This window comes from Mesocricetus auratus, unplaced genomic scaffold, assembly GCF_017639785.1.
Source record: "Mesocricetus auratus isolate SY011 unplaced genomic scaffold, BCM_Maur_2.0 Super-Scaffold_100022, whole genome shotgun sequence".
Taxonomy (NCBI): domain Eukaryota; kingdom Metazoa; phylum Chordata; class Mammalia; order Rodentia; family Cricetidae; genus Mesocricetus; species Mesocricetus auratus.
Window position 1 is genome coordinate 34,208,635 of NW_024429203.1, and position 25,232 is coordinate 34,233,866.

Genomic DNA, 25,232 nt, shown 5'->3' on the forward strand with positions numbered 1-25,232 from the left:
TACTGCCCTCAAAGAAACCACAATAATCCTTCCTAGGTATATTAACAGATGTGTATCAAACATGAATTCTATAACTTTAAACATCCTGCATAATAAAGAGAACAAATTCATAGATGTCATCCTAGTTCAAGAACAACTAAATACAAAATTATAAACATTCACAAAAATGTAAAATTTCAGTACACAATAACTGAAGACATGTAAATAATACATTTCTAAAACTTTGTAAATAGTTTACTAATCAATATTAACCATTTAACATAAAATTGACATTGATCTATGTTTTATAAAATATGAAAAATCACTGATGAATTCCTGTTTCATATTAATAACAAAGTAGTATAACTTCTCTTTTTTAAAGATCTATTTGTATGTTTGTGTGTGTGTATGCACCTGTGTGTGTCTACCGTGCCCAATGTGCATGTAGTTGCCCACAGAGATTACGTGAGGGCATCAGATTCCCTAGAGCTACAGTTACAGACAGGTGTGAGCCACCCAATATGTGTGCTCAAAAATAAATCTGGTTCTCTATAAAAACTGGAGCTCTTAACTACAGAGCCACCTCTGGAGTGCCTGTTTATAATTTCTTTAAAAATTATATTTAATATGTTCTATTCACTTAGGGAGGGTGTGTGTGTGTGTGTGTGTGTGTGTGCGTGTGCGTGTGCGTGTGCGTGTGCGTGCATGCGTGCGGTCAGTGGTTTATGTGTCGTGGCATGTAGGTGGGGATTATTAAATGACAATGAGTCAAGTCTCTCCTTCCACCATGTGAGTCTCAGGGGTCAAACTGAGGTTGACATGTTAGGCTGCATGTGTCTTTATCCTCTGAGCTAGCTATCTCACAAGCACAAAATACTGTAACTTTTTCTGCTACAAAAATTATGCAAGTGATAACAAAAATTTGTTTGTGTAGCTAGTATGTATACTAAAATAATAACATATACTCCGTTTAAATTAATATATTAAGCCTAAGTGTGGTTCTAATAGTTATATGAATATACCTAAACATGAAACTCAATAAAAGAGCACAACCTAGATCATCAACTAGTAATTGCAAAAAGACAGAAGTTAAGCATACCACTTCTTCATCTGAAAGTTCACGCCCCTGGATACTGCTATTCTCTCTCACAGCTTGCTGATGTTTTTTGCCTTTAATGTGGCTAAAGAGATAAACTTCTGAAGCGATCTAAAAACACAAAATTAAAGCCATATCAATCAACATACCACTGCATCCAATAATAAGAACTAAACATTCAATCCAGTATTTATATACAAATTCAGATCACTATAGAATATATATATATATACATTAATCCTAAAATATTTCCCCTAGAATGCTATTCTGAGACCAACTTTAATTATTCAAGTCGCAGCACTGAAAAACTGGTTTCTGATTTCTGGTCCCAATACATTAAAATATTGAGTTAGTTTATCATTAGGCAGGTAAACAACCATTTTAGTAACAATTGAATACATCAGCACTTTGCACTGCCATTCCTATATGTTATTATTTGTAACATTAACTTTTCATTTAAAATCCTCAAAAAGTCAATAGTGCTTAGTAGATACCTTAGCACAGGATTGAAAAGGTTGGAGCCTTTTAATGAATTTTAGCAATAAATTATATCATCGGATTATTAATGGTGACAGACACCTACCAGGACATTGCAGAGAGAGCACTGTTTCTTTCTTTCATATGGGGTCAGTTTAGGGGCATAATCAGTACTTGCATGTCGCCCACTGCTTAACTCAGCAGCCTTTTCTTTCCTTTGTTCAATCTGTTCCATGTGCCTTCTAATGCTTTCATCATGCTGTAGGTAAGGTCAAGTGTAAGAAACATGAAAAGTATTCAGATTATCCTGAGAACTTGAAAAAGACTTCTCATTAGAACTTCTAAAATAATGCAAAAGTACTTTGTTTCAATATTAGGTTTCACACTGAAGAACAAAGCTCACACACAGTCTATTAACATATCAATTATGCACAATAATGCTTCCTGAAGTGCGTCCTTAGGATGGAAGTACATGTTTTGTGGGAACAGTTTCATAGACAAGTTTGGAAAACATTAAATTAAAGATTTCTAACATAGAACTTCATACATTTTCTAGTGCATCACTGTGCTCAGAGACTCAACACTCTGAGGTAGAATTTGATAAAACTTTTAGCCACTACCCATTTGGTTATATATCAAACATGAGAAGTGCTGATCCACAGAAACACTCATGCTTAGTCACAAAGCAGGAAAAAGACAAAGGCCTATATTTAAACCTACCCTATAACTACTTTTCACCTTCAGTCACTATCCCAGGAAAATCTTTTTTGTGCTCACATTATTTTGTATAGTCACATGTATCTTACTCAGCTGTATTTTCTATATACAACTAATCTTTTCAAGACTTGGCTATGTAATTATTCTTCCTGATCTTTGATATGAATACTGGACCACACCCTACCTCTATTATATAGATGCTATCCAATTAACATCTGAATCTCACATTAGATTAGAAATTTCCAAAGGGGAATCCAGTTTTATCCATTCATTAATATTTGCTGCATTGAATTTAAATGAATGATAAATTCCTATGGCTGTACAAATAGAAAACTTCAATCTTTCAGATTAAAAGGTTACCATCTCTGCAAGGAACCGACATGTAAATCACTGATACAGTACAAAGCATTTATATAGCAGAGACCACCTACATGTTATAATGTTGGGAAAGTTTTTTCTAGATTTCACAATCTTCCAAGTTAGAACTATGCAATTCAAAAGCATTGAAATCAAATGAATAATTATTAGATAATTAAAATAACATTATTTATTAACTGATTAATAAGAGTAGATATCTTCACTGTTGGTTCTACAATGATCCTACAATATTGAAATAAATTTATATCAAAATAAATTTGGCTTCCAAACAGCTGAGTTTGAGTCAGTTATTACTCAATCATAAAAGATTTGTTATCTAAATATTATAAATACAAATTAATTCAACTTGTGTTCCACAGAATCTTATAATGTGCTCCATTGTAAGCTCTAAAATTTCAAATTAAAATAGCATGCTGCCCTGACCTTGAGCTGAATTTTTTTCTGCAGCTCTTCCATAGCTTCTTGCTGAGCTGCTGTGAGTGCTGCCAACCGTTCTTCCCTGTCTCTGTAAAACACAGTCAAATCTGTAGGAACACCTGCTTGGAATAAGACGCCTCAATCTCATGAAATCAAAACATGCAATCAAGATGCAAGGCTTATATATTCTAATAGGCCACTATTTTAAAATTTTCTGAACGTGTATTATACCTCAAAAATAAATATTTGAGAAGCAACAGAAGTTTGTTTCATCTTGTTTGTTTCTAGTAATGAAGCAACATGGCTGATTAGCTATGAAAATAAGTTTCTAACCCCAAGAATGATTCTGGAACTCTCATTAAATATAAAATATTGAAAGCATAATTTATACTTATCTTCTTAAAGTATTATTAATACCACAAGAAAACAATTAAAAGATATAAACTGAAAGGAAAAGTCAATAGAACAGGAAACCATTATGTACTCTGAACATAGCACGATGTGGGATGTCCTTCTGTATATATGTTTCTCTTATTAGTTGATGAATAAAACACTGCTTGGCCAATAGCCAGGCATGAAGCATAGGCAAGGCGATCAGAGCAGGAGAAGGCTGGCAAAAAGAAAGCAGAAGGAGGCCTCGGAATGAGACACCCTGGGGCCGAAGGAGTAACATGCCTGGTTATAGGTAAGCAAAAGCCTCATGGCAGTATACAGATTAATAAAAATGGGTTAATAATTAAGACAGAGCTAGCCAACAAGAAGTCTAAGCCATTGGCCAACAATTTTATAATTAAGACAGCATCCATGTGTTTATTTGGGGCAAAGCAGCTGTGGGACCAGGATGGAAAGAAACTCCAGTAACAAAATAGTGCCACCAATGTGGGTTACAAGAATTTCCACATAAAACCTGAATAAGTGCTTGCCATACAGACATGAAGATCTGAATTCAGAGCTCAGACTCCTCAGGACCCACATAAAAAGTTGGATTCTTTTAGCATGTGCCTATAAGCCTAGTGCTGGGCATCTGGAGACTAGAGGATCCCTAGGTATTGTTGGCCAGCCAGTCTAGCTAAACCAGTGACCTCCAAGTCCACTACTCAAACTTTTTTGTTGTTACTGTTGTTGTTCAAAAAGTAAGGCAAAAATTAATTGAGGAAACTTCTGATATTGACTTCTGGTTTCCATATGCACATGTGCACATACGCATTTAAACCCCTGTGAAACACAAATCAGGAATAAATCAAGATGACATTACAAATCTTTTGTATGTTAAGAATATTCTATTTGTGTGCTCCTCCTCACAAAACATTATAACCTCAATAAAACCATAAGGAAAAAAAATCAGACAACTCCTGAGAGACATCCTATAAAAATCTCAAATACTGGACTGAAGAGAGTTAAGAGCATTGGCTGTACTTCCAGAGAACCCAGGTTCAATTCCCAGAACCCACATGGCTGCTCACAACCATTGTAAAATCTAATTTAAGGGGATATGAGGTCATCTCCTTGCTTCACAGGCAGCACAGACACACATGTATGAAAAAGATTCATATATATAAAATAAGAAAGTACAAACTAAACTCCGAAGTACTAACTCCCAGAAACTATAGAATCATCAAACCCAATAAAAGTCTAAGAAACCATCATACCTCAAAGAACTCAGAAAACTGACAAATATTTGAAGAAATTATGGCAAATAATGGCCAGATGCTTTCAGAGTTTAACTTTAAAAACACACTAATGGACTGGGCAATGGTGGCACACGCCTTTTGTTCCAGCACTCCGGAGACGGAGGCAGGAGGTTCTCAGTGAGTTTGAAGCCACCCTGGTCTACTAAGAGTTCCAAGACAGCCAGCATTGTTGCATAGTAAATCACTGTCTTGAAAAACCAAAAAAGAAACAAAACAAAATAACACATTAATGTACAGAACAAAAGAAACAAAGGGATCCCTAGAAAAATCATTTTCAAACTACCAAAAGACAAAGAGAATGACTATTTTGTGAACATGAAAAAAAGAAACAATTTATCACACTTAGGAAAAATAGCAGGGTTAAAGGCAAAGTTCTCATTAGGAACAAAAGAAAAGGACAAACCAATTTTTGAAAGAAAAATTGTTATTCAAATGAAAGAACATTAAAATATTCCTAGATGAATGAGTATCCAGCAGTTCACTGAACACAAAAGCCTTTACAAAAAAATTCTATAGTGAGAGTGTAATCAACTGAAAACATCAGTATACCTGAATAAAAAGAAATAACACATGTCAGAGATGATTAGTAAATGCATAAACAAATAAAAAGGAAAGCAAAAATGCTTTCTTGTTTAACTTTGCGGTTTCTTTAAAAAAATATAGGATAGCATGAGAAGTAAAAGTAACACTACAGGGGAGAGCTCCTGGACCCCAGACTGACAGCTGGGAGGCCAGCATGGGACCTATCCAGACCCCCTGAGTGTGAGAGTCAATGTGGACACCTGGGCTAACTATGGGGTCCTGAGCAGTGGATCAGTGTTTATACCTCGAATACTAACAGACATCTTGCGTCCACAACACAAAGAGGGTTGCTCTCTCTGCCTGGACTCTTAGGGAAGTGCCTGGACCCTACCTTGAATGAAATGATAGACTCTAGATATCCCCTATGCAGAAGGAATTGGCAAAAGGTGGGAGGATGGTGGGGGGGTGCGGGAGGAGGGGAGGGAGAGGGAACTGGGATTGACATGTAAAACAAGCTATTTAAAATTTTTAAAAAATCAAATAAAAAAAAAGAAAAGAAAAAAAAGGACAAAAACCAAGGTAGCAAATTAAGTACCTAGCTCTTTCTCGGGCTGCATCTTCACGGGCTTTTTCCTTCTCTTGCCTCTGTTGTTCAATCCGGGCTTCTTGCTCTTTCCTCTTCATCAACAACTCCTCTACACGGGCCTGCCGTTCAGCCTCTAGGGCTCTCTTGCGTTCCTGATGTAAAAAATTATTATTTGAATTACATGTTAAATGGAAATAATTAAAGGAGATATAACTCTAACACAAGCATATATTCTAGACTATTCCTGAACTGTCAATAGGTACATGGTTTCTAAGAATTTAAGCAAAAATTATCACCATCACTGACGTCAAGACCTAGTATAGAGCTATAGTCCTGAAAACAGCCTGGTATTAGCACGAAAAAAGACAGGTAGACCAAAGGAATCAAATTGAACACCCTGAAATTAACCCACACACCTTTGAACACCTGATCATTGACAAAGAAGTTAAAACTATACAATGGAAAAAAGAAAGCATCTTCAACAAATGATGCTGGCATAACTGGATGCTGGCATGTAGAAGAGGGCAGATGATACATCCATATCTATCACCATGCACAAAAGTAAGTCCAAAAGGATCAAATACCTCAACATAAATCCAGCCACACTGAACCTCTTAGAAGAGAAAGTGGGAAGTACCCTTAAACCAAATGGTACAGGATACTGCTTACTGAACATAACTCCAGTAGCACAGACACTGAGATCGACAATTAATAAATGGGACCTCCTGAAACTGAGAAGCTTCTGCAAGGCAAAGGATGCAGTAAGCAAGACAAAACGACAGCTCACAAAATGGGAAAAGATATTCACCAACCCCACATCTAACAGAGGGCTGATCTTCAAAATTTACAAAGAACTCAAGAAGCTAGTTTCCAAAACACCAAAGGATCCAATTAAAAAGTGGGGTACAGAACTAAATAGAAAATTCTCAATAGAGGAATTTAAAATGGCTGATTTCCTAGAGATCGGCTTGAGAAAGTGTTCAACATCCTTAGCCATCAGGGAAATGCAAATCAAAACAACTCTGCTATACCATCTCACTGCTGTCAGAATGGCTAAAATCAAAAACACTAATGACAGTTTATGCTGGAAAGGATGTGGAGAAAGGGGAACACTCCTCTACTGCTGGTGGGATTGTCAACTTGTGCAGCCACTTTGGAGATCGGTATGGAGATTCCTCAAGAAAATGGAAATCAGTCTACCACAAGATCCAGCAATTCTACTCTTAGGCATATACCCAAAAGATGTACATTCATACAATAAAGACATCTCTTCAACTATGTTCATAGCAGCATTATTTATAATACCCAGAACCTGGAAGCAACCTAGAAGCCCTTCAATTGAAGAGTGGATAGAGAAAATGTGGTACATTTACACAATGGAGTTCTACTCAGCAGAAAAAAAAAGATGTAATCTTGAAATTTGCAGGCAAATGGATGACACTACAAGAAACCATCCTGAGTGAGGTTACCCAGTCACAAAAAGACAAACATGATATGTACTCACTCATATATGGATTTTAGACATGGAGCAGGGGATTGCCCCAGCATTTAATCCACCACTAGAGAGTCTGGGAAACAGGGAGGACTCTAAGAGAGATACATGGTAACCTGGAGAAGGGGAATGGGAAGGGATCTCCTGAGGGGATTGGGAACATGGGGAGAGAAGAGGGGAGAGGGAGATGGAAGAAAGAGAGGGGGAGAAGAGGAAGGGAGAGGAGAACATGGGGGAGCAGGAAGGTTGAGTCAGGGTAAGAATAGAGGAGAGCAGGATGAGAGATACCATAATAGAGGGAGCCTGGCACTAGTGAGATTTTCAGAGATCTACAAGAATGACACCAACTGGCATCGAGGCTACCCTAAATGCCCGCCCCTGATAATGAGATTAACGTCTACCTTATATGCCATCCTATAACTCTCATCCAGTGGCTGATGGAAGCAGAGCCAGACACCCACAGCTAAACACTGAACTGAATTCCTGGAACCCAGTTGTAAAGAGGAGTGATGAACAAAGGAGTCAAGACCTGGCTGGTAAAACCCAAAGAGACCTGAACAAGGGGGAACTCTTGGACCCCAGACTGGTGACTGAGAGGTCAGCATGGGACTAATCCAGATCCCTTGAACGTGGGTGTCAGTGAGAAGGCCTTGGTAATCTATGGGACCTCCGATAGTAGATCAGTATTTATCCCTGCCATACAAATGAACTCTGGGAGCCCATTTCACATGAAGGGATGCTTCCTTAGCCTGGACACATGGAAGAGATGGAAGAGGGCCTAGGCTCTGCCCAGGATGATATGACAGACTTTGAAAATCCCCAATGGAAGGCCTGGGGTGGTGGGTTGGGAGGGCTGGGGGGGGGGCAGAGGAGGAGGGAGGGAGAGGAAGCTGGGTGTAACATTTATAAAAAGTTAAATAAAATTTAAAAAAGAATTTAAGCAAAAATTAAATAGCAATGACATGGTTTTCATGTCATTTACCAGTGTTACACAAAATTATAACATAATCTGGTATGAATTAAATCCTAAGAACTACATACACATAGATATACATATTTATATGCACATATTGTGACACAGTTAGTAAACACGTTTTAATCAAGTTTCAAGATTCATAATTTATAAAAATATGCCAACTACATTCCTACAAACTAACAAGTAATAATTTGAAAATATAATTAGGTGAAAATTCCATTTGCAACAGTATGATAGCTAATCTTGGTTGTCAACTTGACTATATCTGGAATGAACTAAAACCCAAGCTGCTGGGCATATCTGTGAGGGATTTTTCTTGGTGGACCCACCCTAAGTCAGGGCTACATCTGCTGGTGGCAGCCCACATAAAAGAACACGGAAGAAGGAAGCTTTACTTTTTCCCTGCTTGTCCTCACTCTCACTGGCGACCTCATCCACCCTGTTCCTGAGCCGTTCCTTCGCTGGTGCTAGAACCTCTTTCCCCAGGATTCCAACATGGACTGGAACAGCCAGCTCTCTAGGACATCCCTAGACTGCTAAGACTGAAATTCAGTCTTATAGACTCAACGACTACCAGATCCTTGGCTTTTTTATCAGGAGACAGCCATTGTTGCACTATCCAGACTGCAGTCTGTAAGCCACTCTGGTACACACAGGCACGCACACACTCAGCACACTTGCACAGACACATATAAACTTCATTCTATTATTTCTGTTCCTTTTGAGGTGCCTAATATAAATAGCACCAAGAAAATTTTCTTAAAAATAAGTAATAAAAGTAATAAGTCCATGATATCCATTAAAAACTATAAAATATTTCTAAAGTACATAAGGTCCAGATGAATGAAAAGACATTTTCTATCCATAGCTTATGATATGGTTCTCCATTATAAAAATACAATTTAGTACTTGACTTGGACATGTAAAGGAGGCCCTCTACTCAAGGCAAAAAAAAAAAGTTTCTTCTTTGTAAAAACCCAATAAAGAAATCACCATAACAGAGAACCTTCCCTGACACTGTCATCCTACTAGCAAAGTAATTATTCCCTCTTCCGTGGTACCTCTACACCTGGTACATTTTTTTTCACATTATACTGGGATTTTATGATTTGCCACATGGTAAATAATAATTAAATTATCAATTGTTAATAATATTGATCATAGTCTTTGTCCTGGCGAGTTGGTATTTCCTATGCACACATGGTCCTCATTAGAAAAGGATATGTAATTTCATGAATTCAAATCCAGCCAGAAAGTCTATTTGTAGTACTCAAAGTGATCACAGCTGAAGGTATCTAAAATAGATAGTCTCCATTTCTTTAAATACTGCAAGTTTTATTTCCTGTAGCAAACTTCTCCACAGATAAGGTTTTTTACCAAGAAAGAACTAATATAGACTCTTCACAACAAGACAATTCATTCTCAAATGTTTCCTCCATCATGGAAATGGCAGCTGCATAAATTCAAAGCTAATCAGGGTATCTGATAATAATGCTCAATAAATTATATGGCCCTGTGGTCCTAAGGAAAAGGACTTTTGAAATCTTTATTAACTATTTCAGTAACATTCTTTTTGGAACAGAAGAAAGAAATAAATCTTGCCAAAGCCAATTAGAAAACAACAGACGACAATGCGTCTCAGCAGCTCAATGTATAACCCAGTTGACCTAGAGGTAATGCTCCTAGGACAAACACTGACTGCCCCTCCCCTCCATTCACTACTGTGCTGCATTATTTCATGCACCTTTGGGAACAGAGACCAGGTTTTATCTTCAGCCCCTGACTCAGAGTCTGAGATGTAAAAGGTTCTCAGTAAACCCTGAGAAGACTCCTACCTGCACAGCTTCATCACGAGCTTGTTTTTCTTCTTGTCTTCTCTGACGCTCTTCCTGTAATTCATTGAGCCGCTGCTCATATTCCTTCAATTTTGACAAAACATCATGGCGTTTATTCTGAGCTTCGAGGGTATTTATGAAGGCAATCTCATTTACCTTCAGTGAGAATGAAGAAAGAGTCAGAATCAAATTAATCCTTAATAGAGACAGAAAAGTCTGGGCACGCTGCAGTTGCCCACGAAGCAGCTGGGGCTGGAGCTACAGGTGCCTGTGAGCCACCTGATGTGGGTGCTGGGAACCAAATTCAGGTCCTCTGCAAGAGTAGTATATACTCTTAACTACTAATGCATCTCTCCAGCCCCCTCAACTCAATGCTTATAAAAATAAGAAATTTAACAATGATTTTACAGAACAATACTTAAATCAGCAGTAAGGCATGGGGAAAAATAAGTTCTTCCCACCATTATTTACCTCAAAGTAAGCTAACACATATGACAAACCCATAAGGCTTTATTAGGAACTAATTTAGGAAGCTCCCATTGAAAATATTTTTAAAACAGCAAACAGTTTAGCATTTTAGAGACTATTTTACAAAATTTTGTTTAATGTGAATTTGTAATGATACAAAAACAATATATACAATTAGGTATGTTCATTTTATTCTAATAATACTTTTATTTTTAAAACTGATGTACAAAGTAATATATTCCATCATATCTACAAGGGGATTTTTCATACTCATATATCATTACTTGTTGGTGTAATTGGTCCTGTCCCTCAAATTTTCCCTGTGCTCAGTACTCACCGCTGCCTGGCTGTCTCCTTCATAACCCCAGGTGCTCTCCCCATCTACTCTCATGGCATGCAGCCCATTGCCCTCTCTTCCTCCCTTAACATCTTCCTCACTCATAATCCCCTTCACAGCTTCAAAAATTACTCATACACAGAATTTTAAGTCAAGCTTCTACATATGAAAATTTAGCTTTGTAAGTCAGGCTAATTTTGCTTAATTTAATGGTTTCTAGTTAAATCCATTTACTGCAAATGCCAAGATTTCATCTTTCTTTATGACTGAATAAAATTCTATTGTGAACATGTACCAAATTTTATTAATCCATTCATCTATTAACTGACAATTAAGCTGGTTCCATTTCTTGGCTTGTGAAAATGCAGTATTAAACATGTGGTATGTTAGAGTACCTCGGTTACATACCCAGATGTGGTATGGCTAGATTATATGGGAGTTGCATTTTTAGCTTTTTTGGCTATACCAATTTGCATTTTCAACAATACCATCTGAGGGTACCTATTTCCCCACAACCTTACTATATTTAACCATCTCTTCTGTAACTTCTAGTTTGGGGAATATGTTTTCAAAGGCTTCTCTAATGACTCTCTTGATTTCACTGAGATAAATCATCACATCCCGTGGTTAGCATTGGTAGAGGTTTATTGGTTTTGTTTTCTCTAAGAACAAGCTCTCTCATTGATTCTAAGATTAATTTCTTCTCTGGTCTTTTTAACTTCTTGGCATGTGATGCTTTTGGTTTGGACTGATGGTTTTCCTAAGATCTTGAAGTATAATATTAGTATTTGAGAACTTTCATGGGTTTTTGTTAAAGTGAACACTCCTAATTATATATTTTCATCTCAGAACTAATTTTGATACATCTTAAAGGTTCTAGCATACTACACTTCCATTATTTATTGAATTCAAGAAATAGTAATTTCCTCCATAATTTCTTCAATGACTAATAATATAGGCTGTACTATTCAGTTTCCGTGTATCTACAGAGTTCCTATAGGGGATTGTTTTACGGCTTTGGGGGGTTGTTTTTGGCTTTTTGTCTCTTTTGCTATTACTCTCTAGTTTGGTTACTATGATCTATGATGATACAAGAAATTATTTCAATTCCTTTGTATTTGGAAAGATGTGATCTGCTGCATGCATCAGTATCTCTTGGATGGATTATTTCATATACTGGAATTTTCAGTTCATTTGATCTGTGTTGAAATTTTAACTCTAAGGGGAAATGCCTTTAAACAGATTAGAATGTAGTATTGAAATCGACTATCACTATTGTATTAAGAACTGTTTGACTTTTTTATGTTCTTCAGTGCTTATTTTATGAAATCAAGTGCATCAGCTTTATATGCACAGAAAAGTGTAGCTATTATAATTACATATAATCACATAATTTATCTTGTGGATGAATTGTCCTATTTATCAACAGCCTTCTTTAATTTTCTAACTTTTAGTTTGAAGTTTACTTTATCATATAACAGAACAACTACTCCATCTTGTTATCAAATACCATTCAGTATAGGTGGCTTTACCAGTGACTCTGCTTTTTGGAGGCAATAGATAATTATAGTTTTAAATTTTATAAATAACTGGAGAGAAGTTTATTTCTTTTCCCTTACTAAATTCTGATTTTATATAGTCAACCTTTCCTTCCTCCTCAATATTTTTCCCTGCTCGGTTTAGGCTACTAGTGGTGTCTTCCACTGGGGTTTGTTATTTGTTGTTGTTTTAATTTGACTTAGTTTTCATTTCTAAAATTTCTAATTGTATTTCTTTAAAAAAAATCTTATTTTTTTCCCCAAATTTTTGTTGCCTATTGCTGATTTTCCATCCATGTTTTGGCTCCTTTTTTTTCTGTGTTGCTGACTTTCTTCTCTCCATCTCCATGTCTGTATGCTCTTTTGGGCCATTGATCACTTTCATCTATAGGCTTTTGAAATGTTCACCTATTTCAGTATCTTTGATAGAACAAAGAGTTATGATTTTTGGAATTACCATATTGCCTTTCTTTTTCATGTTTCTAGTGTTTCACTGTGGCATTTTGTACATCTATTGGTTTGTATATCTATAATATTTTTGAGGGGGTGGTGGACTATCTTACTGTTCAGCCTAAACAACCCTACCACCACCATTGATCAAGAGCAGAAGAAACAAAGCTATTCAGCTTTGGTCTCCTCTCCTCTTCTCAGGTGTCCCCTTCACTTGCTTGTGGATTTCCAATGGCCTGTGTTCTTTTTTCTCTCTCTGAAAAAGAGTCTACTCCTAAATCCAATTCTGTTATCTATTGGCTCAAAGGAGCCAGAGTGTATGATTTTAACTGGAATCCCTATCTTCTATAAAGAGATTTCCAAAACAAACTTAAAAGTACAGAATTGGCTTTATATATATATATATATGGACTCCAGAAATCTAGACTGGCAAAACAAAGCTTAGCTCAAACTAGTCTACACATTTCAGAGCCAGCAGGAAATCTTAGTGAGAGACCAACCCTGACCACCTGAGTTTGACTTACTGGACCCACATAGTGAAAAAAGAGAATTGATTCCCAGAGTTGCTCCTTATCCACTGAACCATCTCATGCTTCTAGATGTGCAGTGAAGCTGGTGGTGGCTGTCCCTGGGTCATGTAAATCTAGCTGGCTAGATGGTGATGGCACTAGACCACAGTAGTCCAGCTGAGTGGACAGGTCTGGGCCAATCATAAGAATCCGCCCATGCCCACACTGGCTGCCAACTGAAGGCAAGGAAGTAATTATATCACTAGACCCAAGATAAATGATAAATGGGTGTTTATTGGGAAACAATTACACAGAAAAATACAAAGAACTGCTGGAGCGTTTCCCTGCTATTCCTATTGGATCTGCTGACCCACCAGAAAGAGCATGCAAAGGAAAAGCCATGCCTCAAGCTCCTCTCTTTCTAATTCCCTGAAGCCACACCCAAAGGGGTGTGGTCACCATTACAGGTCACAGACCAGACACCTACATAGATGTACTTTTAAACTATCTGTCAGACTACTAAAGTACATGATAAACAAGCATATACAATAAAGGAATATGTATTATGTATCAGGCTTCCATGTTAAGTGTAATCATTACAGGGAAAAAGTAATGATAATGTTCTAAGCAAAATTATGATTCATTTCATTATTTTAAGGAATTTTGTTACAATAATGGAAAGATGACTAATATGAGATTGAACAAATATAACTCAGAACTCTCAGCATGTTCCGTAACTTTCATAACCTTAAAAATCTGTTATGAAACAAACCCTCTCATTTATTCTGAAACTTTCTGAAAGTTACTTTTATGTCATTTTCTTCTCTCCAAGTAGAAGTAAAACTTTGGTATTTCTAAGAAATGGTGTATATAGTATAATGCTTCCATTTAAAGTTGTCTACTTATGCGGTATGAAAACAATTCTGAAACAATATGTGAAAGAGTATTTCTACCTAGATAGTATTGCTGTTTCTAATGGTGAAATTATAACTGTTTTCTATAATGCTAAAATTCTTTAAAATAAAAACATTATAAATGATAATGCAATCATTATTCTGAATATAAAATGATACTGAAGAAAGTCCAAGAAATACATTTACATTGCAACTTAAAGGCAAAGTCAGCAAGATAGCTCAGTGAATAAAGTACTCGCCACACAAGTCTGATGACCTGATACAATCAGTTGGAACCCATGTAAAAATGGAAGGAGAGACTGGCTTTACACAAACATCATGGTACATACATGCACTCATACACAGATATACATATATTTTAAACTTGAACAAAAGGTAAAATACATAATGGCTCTTAACCTGAATGGTATGATAATCACACCTTTCAGAAACATTACTTTGGGACAAGCAAGGGCAAAAGATAAGAGTATCAACTGCAAATATTTAGGAAGGACATAAAAATATCTAAAGTATGGCTGAAATGGAAAAGAAAACACAAGGCTGACTATGAGATACTGAAACGAGCCCCCAGAGAAGTAAGAAAAGACTAGCTTTATTTCATATTGTCTGTGTAGTTATATCCCTTATAATTAAAAACTGGCAGCTTAGGACTCAGTGGAGAGTGTAAGTCTGAATACTCAGTTAGGATTCACCACAGTGAGGTCAGCTGATACAATCATAGTTGCTGTGCCACTGATGAAAAGAACAAGTGAGCCGGGCGTTGGTGGCGCACGCCTTAAATCCCAGCACTCGGGAGGCAGAAGCAGGCGGATCTCTGTGAGTTCGAGGCCAGGCTGGACCGACAGCCTCCAAAACAGAGAAACCCTGTCTCATAAAAAACCAAAAAAAAAATAAAAAAAAATAAAAAAAAGAAAAAGAAAAAAGAAAAGAACAAGTGAAGTGAAATGAATCTGTGAAAGAATCAACGTCCTGGTCATACTAGTTAAATTCTGTCAAGCTTTTTGATAAGCACAATTTACCAATTAATATGAATACTCTACTATCTTATCAAGCTGGTGGTTCATAACTAGATTTCCATTATTTCCTAAAAGTCTAACCAAGACAATAATATACCTTCTTTTTCATGGCTCAAAAGTGATTCATATGATATTTTTACTGATCCTGGTAAGGAATGAGTGGGGATTTTTTTGATGTTGCTTAATTTTTATCACACGTGCATCCAAAACCATAATCCAACATAATCCTCTTGATTTCTTCACTCTGCTATATAATCAAAAGATATAACATTTCCATAAATTTCAATATTGCATAAAAATTTAAAGTCACATGTATAATTGGTTCATTAACACTAAATGTTTTTTATTTGTTTGTTTGTTTGGTTTTGGTTTTTCGAGACAGGGTTCCTCTGTGACTTTGGAGGCTGTCCTGGAACTCACTCTGTAGACCAGGCTGGTCTCGAACTCACAAGTGCTGGGATTAAAGGTATGCACCACCACTGCCAGATGAGAATGAACTCTTAAATAAGCTACAAGGTTTAGTCTCTTCTATAAGTTATAGGAGTTGGTTTTTTGTTAAAACTCCTTACATGTGAATGTAAACTGCATGGATATTTATCATGTCCTAATATAACAATATAGCTTTATCTCAGGTAGCATAATCCTGCATGATGGTAGAACATTCTGAGAGAAATATGTATGTATGGACCTATTTTTCTACACCACCCAAATTAAGTGGCATGGCTAGTCAATCAGTTTGATTCTTTGAATTTTTTTTTTAAAGAACAGAACAGATCAATTCAGGAAGTGTTTCAAAAGGAGGCAAACCTAAAGGAAGAAAAAAGGGGGGGATACATTAAGTAAACATATCATGTTATGAAAAGACCTCAGAATGAAAGCATGTACAGAATAATACATCCTAATAGCACTAATGGAATTATTCTCAATTCCACAAAATTTCACGTATGTGAAAATGATGATATATTGTTTTCTTGTGAGTTCTCCTTCATTTCCTCTCATTATTATTACAATTGTCTTCTTTCTATAAACTTTTCTTCTCTTTCCTACTTTTTCTCTTTTCCATTTTCCTCAACCCCTTTTTTAAAGTTAAGACTATTATAAACACATTTAACTTTATTATTTTTTTGTGAAGTCGGGTGGTGTTCATGTGTGGGCGTGTGAATATGGCGCACTTGTGTTCAGGTTAACCTTGGATGTCAACTGGGAGCTACCTTTGTTTGTTTGCTTATTACATTTACTTATATATGTAGGGTACAAGTCACATGCCACCATGTACATGTGGAGACATGAGGATAACTTGCAGACGTTGGTTCTCCCATTCTATAGATCACATAGGCCCTAGGGATTGAACTCAGGTCCTTAGGGATATCAGCAAGTACCTTTATCAGCTGAGCTGTCATGCATGACAACTCAAGCCTGCTTATGAGGCAAGGTCTGTCACTGGAACCTAAGACTTACTGATTGGGATAGGCTAGTTAGTGATGCGTTCAAGAAACCTGCCTATATCCACTTTTTCATGCTGGGATTATGAGCACACTTCCAAGACCAGCTTTTTTATTTTAAATGTTTAATTTCAAATTGGTTATGATTATAATCTTAGCTATTACATGATGTAGACTACTCTAGGAACCTTCTTATTATCCCATATTTGGGCATTCTATACACTGTAAAATCTTATTAAATATGTGTATAGATGACTAGAGCCTCAATGATATTGTTTATGTTAAAAATTTTATTTAATTACAATGTACTTAGTTCATCCCACACCCATTCCCTCCCATCTCTGCCCTTCACACTTTCAAATTCATGGCTTCTTATCCTTTCATTACATAATTTTTACTGTTTTTATTTTATTTTGTGTGTATATATATTTTGCCTACATATATGTCTGTGTACCATATGCAGGCCTAGTGCCCACAGAGACAAGAGGTTGCCGGAGTTACAGACTATCATAAGCTACTAACTACATGACTGTTATGAATTGAACCTCGGTCCTCTGGATGAGCATCTAGTGCTCTTACCACTGAACCATCTCTCTAGCCCTATTGCTTACACACACACACACACACACACACACACAAACACATAATAATAATAATAATAATAATAATAATAATAATAATAATAATAATTTAAATACAACCTGCTGAGTCTGTTTAGTGTTGTTCATATGTAGTTATCTTTTTAAGGGCTGAATGCTTAGGACTAGCTTCTTACATAGTACTGTTGATCAAACTTTAATCCTTATGCTTCCTAAACTATTTGTTAATATTCAATTTCCTAATTTAACAGAATTTTCTTGATTTCTATTATCAAGTGTGAAGCTGTAATCCCTAATTTTTAAAAGTATATTTAGAGGCTGAAGAGATAGCTTGACTGTTAAGAGCATGTGCAACTCTTGTAAAAGGCCTGAGTTTGATTTCCAACACCTATTTCAGGTAGCTTACAACAACTTATAACTTGAGTGCCAGGTATCCTACAACCTCTTCTGGACTCTGCACAACCTACACATATGTGTACACACAGATAGAAAATTAAAATACACTTTTAATATATTAAAATATTTCGTTTGCTCCTCTGCTGTTGTTACTGTAGTATGCATTCTAATATCTCAGTGTTACTGGGGCTTGAAGTATACTGGAGATCAGAGATATGTTCACTAGAAAGACAGTCATAGAGAAATGGTAGAGGCAGCTGAGAGCTGAGTTTGGTTCCCCAGAATCCAGGTAAAAAAGGCTGGGCGTTGTTTCTTATGTTTGTAACCCAAGTTCTACAAAGGAAGACAAATAAGACAGGCAGGGTCTTGGCTCTCATTAGCTAGTCAGACTAGTTCAGTAGAAAAGCTTCTAGGTTTACTGATTTTACACACATGTACAGACGTGCATGTGCATCAGCATGAAGACATACACACACCTACACAAACATACACCAATAAACAGAAGAGATATCTATTCTAACAAACAAATGACAACCAAGAACCAATATGAAATATGAAAAAACAAAAAAAATGAGAAAACAAGGCAACTGAGTCCTCTAAACATCTACAAATATTCAATAACAAATTCCAAATATACCATAATGGATGAAATGATCAACAATATAAAATATCAAGTAAAAAAACTATCAAGGACTGAAGATAAAAATAAGAAAAATAAGAATAATAGTTTAAAACAAAAAAAAATCATGATCACAACTTTCCAAAATTGCTATTTAGATGCCAGGTGTAATGGCCAAAGAAAAGATACTGAACACCAAGAGACAAGTTTCAAATAAAATTCTTTTCATCATTACTTTATAACTTTAATTTTGCTACTGTTAGGAATCAGGCTTTGGGCAACCTCTGTGAAAGGTTTGTTAGACCTCAAAGTGGTCTCGACCCACAGGTTTACAGATACAAACCCATCAGGGTAAAAAGGACTTTTCAGCTGAAACCCTTAAGCCACACAGTAAAAACCTTGGAATTAAATAATTGTAAAGAATCGCAACAGGCAGCAAAGTTCTCATTGAAAAATCACTGGAAAATGAAGACTTCTGAAGTCACCACAAACTATAGCAATTCATCACCTAAGCTCACCCTGCAGAAAACACTTTGAAAGAAACCCAGAAGAAGGGCATTTATAATCCCAAGCACCCAGAAAGAATAATCTCACTAGAAGGATAAACAAATGATTTTTTTCACAGATGAAACCAGACAAAAAGAAAAAGAACAGAGCACTTGATAGCAGGCCAAAAAAATAAAAAATAAAAGACAGGAAACACCATATACGATCAATGATCAGCCTACAACTCAAAACATAGAATACAAATGGGAACAAGTTCCATAGTAGAGGACTTGCATGTACCAAAGTCCTACATTCAATCCCAATACACAAACACACACACATACACACACACACACATACACACACAATCTACTTAAATTTTTGGAGTGGGGATGTAGTTCCGTTAGTAGAGAGCTTGCCTAGCATGCACAAAGCCCTTAGTACTAACAACATATGAACTGAACATGGTGGTGCCTGCCTGTAAGCCCAGGACTTATGACATACAAACAGAAGGATCATACGTTTAAAGTCATAAGGCTACATAATGAATTCAGGACTGGAAGGGGATCCCTAAGACTCTGCCTCAAAACAACAACAACAATTGAATTAAACAACTGAATTAAAAAAAAAGAACTACCTGTTTTGCTTTTCACAAGAAATACGTGTTACCAGCAAATGTTACATACCAAGAATGAAAATAAAATGATGAAAACCATTTTCTAAGATAATGGAACCCAAAACTAGGCTACAGTAACTGTACTCATATCTGACAAATCAGGTTAAAAAACCAAATTAGTCAGAAAAGATTAAGTTGCTACAAACTAATAAGAGGAATCCTAACAAAATCCTATGAAATATAAATGTATATGCATCAAATTTTGGTAAACCTAGTTTCATAAAACCAACATTGCTAGGCAAAAAGAGACAAATTGGTCCAGACACAATAATATACAGATAGGCAACCCACACAAAAACATTAAAAGGCAAACTTCAGAGTTAAACTGTAACATAGGTCAAAGGGACTTAGCAGGCATTACAGAATATTCTGTCCTGTAGTTATGGAATACACATCTTCTTAGCAGCCAACAGAACTTTTCCCATACATAATATAATCTCATTTTAGTTCACAAAGCAAGTTACTAACATAAAATTTTGAAACAATTTCTTGTATCAAAATTGTGGATCAGGAATTAAAGTTCATCCTTGGTTACAAAACAAATTTGAAGCCAACCTGAATTTCCTACCTTGCTTTAAAAATTAAAAAAAAAAGTTAAACATGCCAAACAAGCCTTAGAAAAACATTTTCTCTCATATATGGGTTCTAGAAAAAAATTTAAATACTTGGAAGTGTTACATAATGCTTGTACAGAAGAAATAATTGCTCAGGTGATAAGAAAGGCAAAGGAGTGGATGTACTACTTGGATGCATGAACATGAAACAATGAAATATCCTATATAATTAATATATGTGCTTTATTAAAAAGTTAAACATGAGGCCAGTAAGATGGTTGCCTGGGTAAAGGCAGTTGCTTCCAAGACTGACAACCTGACATTTAAACTCAACACCCATCTGTTGGAAGGAGAGAGCTGAGCCCTCAATGATTTTTCTGACCCTACATCTATAAGATAGCATAAACATGAACGTAAAATAAATGTAAAAAGAAAAGTTAACCATAAACCTATGATAAGACTGCCCACACACTCTAGGTATTTACAAAAACTAAACAATCAAAACTGAAAGCAAAACATCACCTAAAAGGTTTTTTGTTTTTTGTTTTTTGTTTTTTTTTTTACGAGACAGGGTTTCTCTGTATTGTTTTGGAGGCTATCGGTCCAGCCCGGCCTCGAACTCACAGAGATCCGCCTGCCTCTGCCTCCCAAGTGCTGGGATTAAAGGCGTGCGCCACCACCGCCCGGCCACCAAAGTTTTATAAATGAACTCTCATAGCAGTTATCCTTAGAACAGACAACAACCAGGACAAAGCAGAGCAGCAAGAGACACTCATCAAGCTGAAGATGGTTTATGAACTTCCACTATATTGACAGCTGAAGGTACACATGATTAAACACACCACACTGAAGTGTTCTACAGCCACGCTGCTTATTCAGTCAAGTACATCTCAATAGATCTGCTTATTATAAAGTATGAACTAGCAAATTTTAAATAAACCAGCAAATCTTGTTATTTTAGAGTAAAATGATACATGGATAAACCTATGATACTACAATACACTATGAAAGTTACATGATTATATATTTAAATACACCACACCTTAGCTTCTTCCTCTTGAGCCTTCTTCACGATTGCTTGCAGCTGTACCTCTCGTTTAAATTCAGCATGAAGCAATTTCTCTTCCATCATCCTACGCCGTTGATCAAGTAATTCTTCCTTCCACTTTCGGACATCTTTTTCCTATATATGACAAATTATCACATCATTAACTTCAAAATATACAGTAATTTAGCAGAAGACTAAGGATAAATGGAAAAATTCAAGAGTATGACTAATGATTAAAAACCTACTGCAAAGGCAGAATACAATTTCCATGATTCTCTGGCTACTTAATAACTATGTACTCTTGGCAACAGTATAGCTGATATCTCAAATTTTCTTATCTATAAAAAGGAGAATAGTACTCAGCCCTCAATAATATATTGATAGCACCTCCTCTAAGGCTCAAGAATATTGCAAATGAGGGGACAGTAAGAACTGGGTGACAGAGAGAAGGTCTGCAAAATGCTATCTTCTGAGTACAACACAGCCATTGTAATTATGAACTTACAGCAGCTGCAGTTGCCTGCATAGGGCCTGCACAAAACAAGGGCTGTCAACAGTCAATCATGAATGGGGAGATCTTGGGACCCCCACCTCTCCATGGGGAACTATTTGCTATTAATGGGCGCCTGGAAAGGGAGTCATGTCTTTAGTTGTGTGCCTATTTAGTAAGTCCACCAACAGGTCACAAAACAAAAAGACATAAATGTGAAAAATGGGACTATTTGGATGGAGGTAGACAGAGTCATGAAGGAGATGAGGGAAGTGAGAATAATAGTAATTAGAATGCATACATACAGGTATGAACTTGTCAAATAATATATATGTATGTCATTAGTAAAATCATACTCTGAAAGGGGGTAAGGGGGAAAAAACAATACCTAACTGGGTTATTTTGAAGATATAATTGAATGAATTAATCTCTTAAGACAGTGCATTAGACGTGACTGTTCTGCAGATTATCACTGCACTGAACTATGAGTCACGTAGAATGAATATTGCTTATGATATTTGGCATTCATTATCAACCTGATTAACTCTATAAGCACCTATGAAACAAACCTCTTATGATGAAGGCTAGGTTAACTATGCCAGCAAAACACAACACAATTGTGGGTCACAGAAATGGGCTGCGGTGTAGACTGAAAAAAGGAAAAAGCAAGCTGAATACTAACATTTATTTCTCTGCTTCCTGACTAGAGATGCCGTGTGAACTGCAGCATCAGCTGCTGCTAGTATGACTTCCATGCCATGACTGGACTGCACCTTCAATCTATGAACCAAAATAAATACTTCATTCTTAAGCTGTTTTGTCAGCATTTTCTCACAGCAGTGAAAAAAAAAATCAATGAATATATGGTGTATTTCTTTTCTTTAAAAATTATTACATAAGAACACTTGGTTTTTGACAAAGAAGCTAATATTATACAATGGAAAAAAGAAGGCATCTTCAGCAAATGGTGCTGGCATAATTGGATGTTGGCATGTAGAAAACTGCAGATAGATCCATGTCTGTCGACATGCACAACAAAACTTAAGTCCAAATGGATTAAAGACCTCAACATAAATCCAGCCACACTGAACCTCTTAGAAGAGAAAGTAGGAGGTACCCTTGAATGAATCGGTACAGAAGACCGCGTCCTGAACATAACACCAGTAGCACAGACATTGAGATTTACAATCAATAAATGGTACCTCCTGAAACTGAGAAGCTTCTGCAAGGCAAAGGATACAGTCAACAAGACAAAAAGGCAGCCCATAGAATGGAACAGATATTCATTAACCCCACATCTGACAGAGGGCTGATTTCCAAAATACACAAAGAACTCAAGAAGCATGTCTCCAAAACACCAAAGGATCCAATTAAAAAGTGGGGTACAGAACTAAATAGAGAATTCTCAATAAAGGAGACAAAAATGGCTGAGAGACACTTAAGAAAGTGCTCAACAACCTTAGAAATCATGGAAATGCAAATCAAAACAACTCAGATAACATCTTACTCCTGTCAGAATGTCTAAAATAAAAAACACCAATGAAAGTTTATGCTGGAGAGGATGTGGAGAAAGGGACACTCCTCCACCGATGGTATGAGTGCCAACTTGGACAACCACTATGGAAATTCCTCAGTAAAATGGGAATTAGTCTACCACAAGACCCAGCAATTCCATTCTTAAGCATATACCCATAAGATTCACATTCATACAGCAAGGACATCTGTTCCACTATGTTTATAGCAGCATTATTTGTAATACCCAGAACCTGGAAGCAACCTAGATGCCCCTCAACTGAAGAATTGATAGAGAAAATGTGGTACATTTACACAATGGAGTACTACTCAGTGGAAAAAAAAACAATGGAATCTTGAAATTTGCAGGCAAATGGATGGCACTAGAAGAAACCATCCTGAGTGAGGTAACCCAGTCACAAAAAGACAAACATGGTATGTAGTCACTCATATATGGATTTAGACATGAATCAGGGGAGTGCCAGTCTACAATCCCACTGCCAGAGAGTCCAGGAAACAGGAAAGACCCTAAGAGAGATTTGCATGGTACCCCAGAGAAGGTGGAATGAGGCAAGATCTCCTGAGCAGATTGGTAGCATGGGGGGAAGGGGAGATGGAGCTGGAAAAAAGAGAAAGGGAGAAAAGAAGGGAAGAGGAGGACTTTGGGGAACAGGAAGGTTGAGTTGGGGGAAGAATAGAAGAGAGCAGAATGAGAGATACCATAATAGAGGGAGTCATTCTAGGTTTGAGGGGAGATCTGGCACTAGTGAGATCTCCAGAGATCTACATGGATGATACCAACTGGAAAACTAAGCACTAGTGGAGAGACTACTTTAATTGCCTCTCCCTGATAATGATTTTGATGACTATATTATATACCATCCTAGAACCTCCATTCAGTGACAAACAGAGGCAGAGGCAGACACCCACAGCTAAACACTGAACTGAACTCGTGGAACCCAGTGACAGAGAGGGAGGAGTGATGAGCAAAGGGATCAAGACTGGTCTGGTGAAACCCAGAGAAACAGATGACTGGAACAAGGGGGAGAACTTAGACCCCAGACTGAAGGCTGAGAGGTCAGTATGGGACTGATTCATAACCCCTGAATGTGGGTGTCATTGAGGAGACCTAGGCAATCTATGGGGATTTGGGAAGTAGATCAGTATTTATCCCTGGCACACAAATGGACTTTGGGTGTCCATCCCACAATGAGGGATGCTCTCTCAATCGGGACATTTGGGGGAGGGCCTGAGCCCTTCCCTGAACGAAATGACAGACTGTAGAGATCCCCCATGGAGGGCCTTACCCTCCATGGGGAATGGAGTGGGGATTGGGTGGGGGGCTGAGGGAGTGATGCTGGGGGGAAATTGGCATGGAGGGAGGGAGAGGGAGCTGGGACTGACATGGGAATCAAGCTCAGTTCTAATTTAAGTATATAAGAAAAAAAGTGTTTCAAAAAATTTTCATGTTTCAACAAAATGATCTATAATCACTAAAGAATACATTTTTTATTCTTAACATTTCAAATAAGAAAAGTATTCAATGTATTCAGTGCCCCAGGAAGTCAGATTCAGTAAGAAGGCAGATCTACATGGTAAAAAAAAGCAATGAATGTGACAGTTGGATTTAATCTAAAACCCATAATTACCTTTGAACCACATAAACAACTACACAAAAATATTACTATATTAAGAACCACCCCTTAAAGTCTGAGCTCTGAAAACTGTTCCTCACGTGACACTGAAGACACTTGTCTTCTCTCAGATCCGGTTTCCACATCTGTAAAGTGGTGAACCTGTACTGTGTACCACACAGCTATGTGGTCAAATGAAACCCTTTACTTAGAACAATGTTAAAATAAGAACCTATTATAAAATTGGAAAATGTAATTTATTACTGAAATTAGAAAATACAAATTATTATAAAAATTTCAGCAATCTGTCAATTGTTCATACAAATATTTAGAAATTGTATTAATAAAGTAAAATGCACTGTGTATTTTTTCATATTT

At 36.7% G+C, this 25,232-nt stretch overlaps 1 protein-coding gene across 6 annotated transcripts in view; it reads right to left on the bottom strand.

The window, feature by feature from the left end:
• The window catches only part of Scaper (S-phase cyclin A associated protein in the ER), a 343,723-nt gene that overhangs the window by 213,002 nt on the left and 105,489 nt on the right, over positions 1-25,232 (bottom strand). For all 6 annotated transcript variants that reach the window (XM_040729759.1, XM_040729754.1, XM_040729758.1 and 3 more), the window contains 6 exons: positions 21,213-21,353; positions 10,167-10,322; positions 5,873-6,015; positions 3,071-3,152; positions 1,659-1,811; positions 1,079-1,186 (listed from right to left, as the gene is read on the bottom strand). In XM_040729759.1, coding sequence (XP_040585693.1) covers positions 1,079-1,186; positions 1,659-1,811; positions 3,071-3,152; positions 5,873-6,015; positions 10,167-10,322; positions 21,213-21,353 — 783 coding nt within the window. The remainder of the gene's footprint in view (positions 1-1,078; positions 1,187-1,658; positions 1,812-3,070; positions 3,153-5,872; positions 6,016-10,166; positions 10,323-21,212; positions 21,354-25,232) is intronic.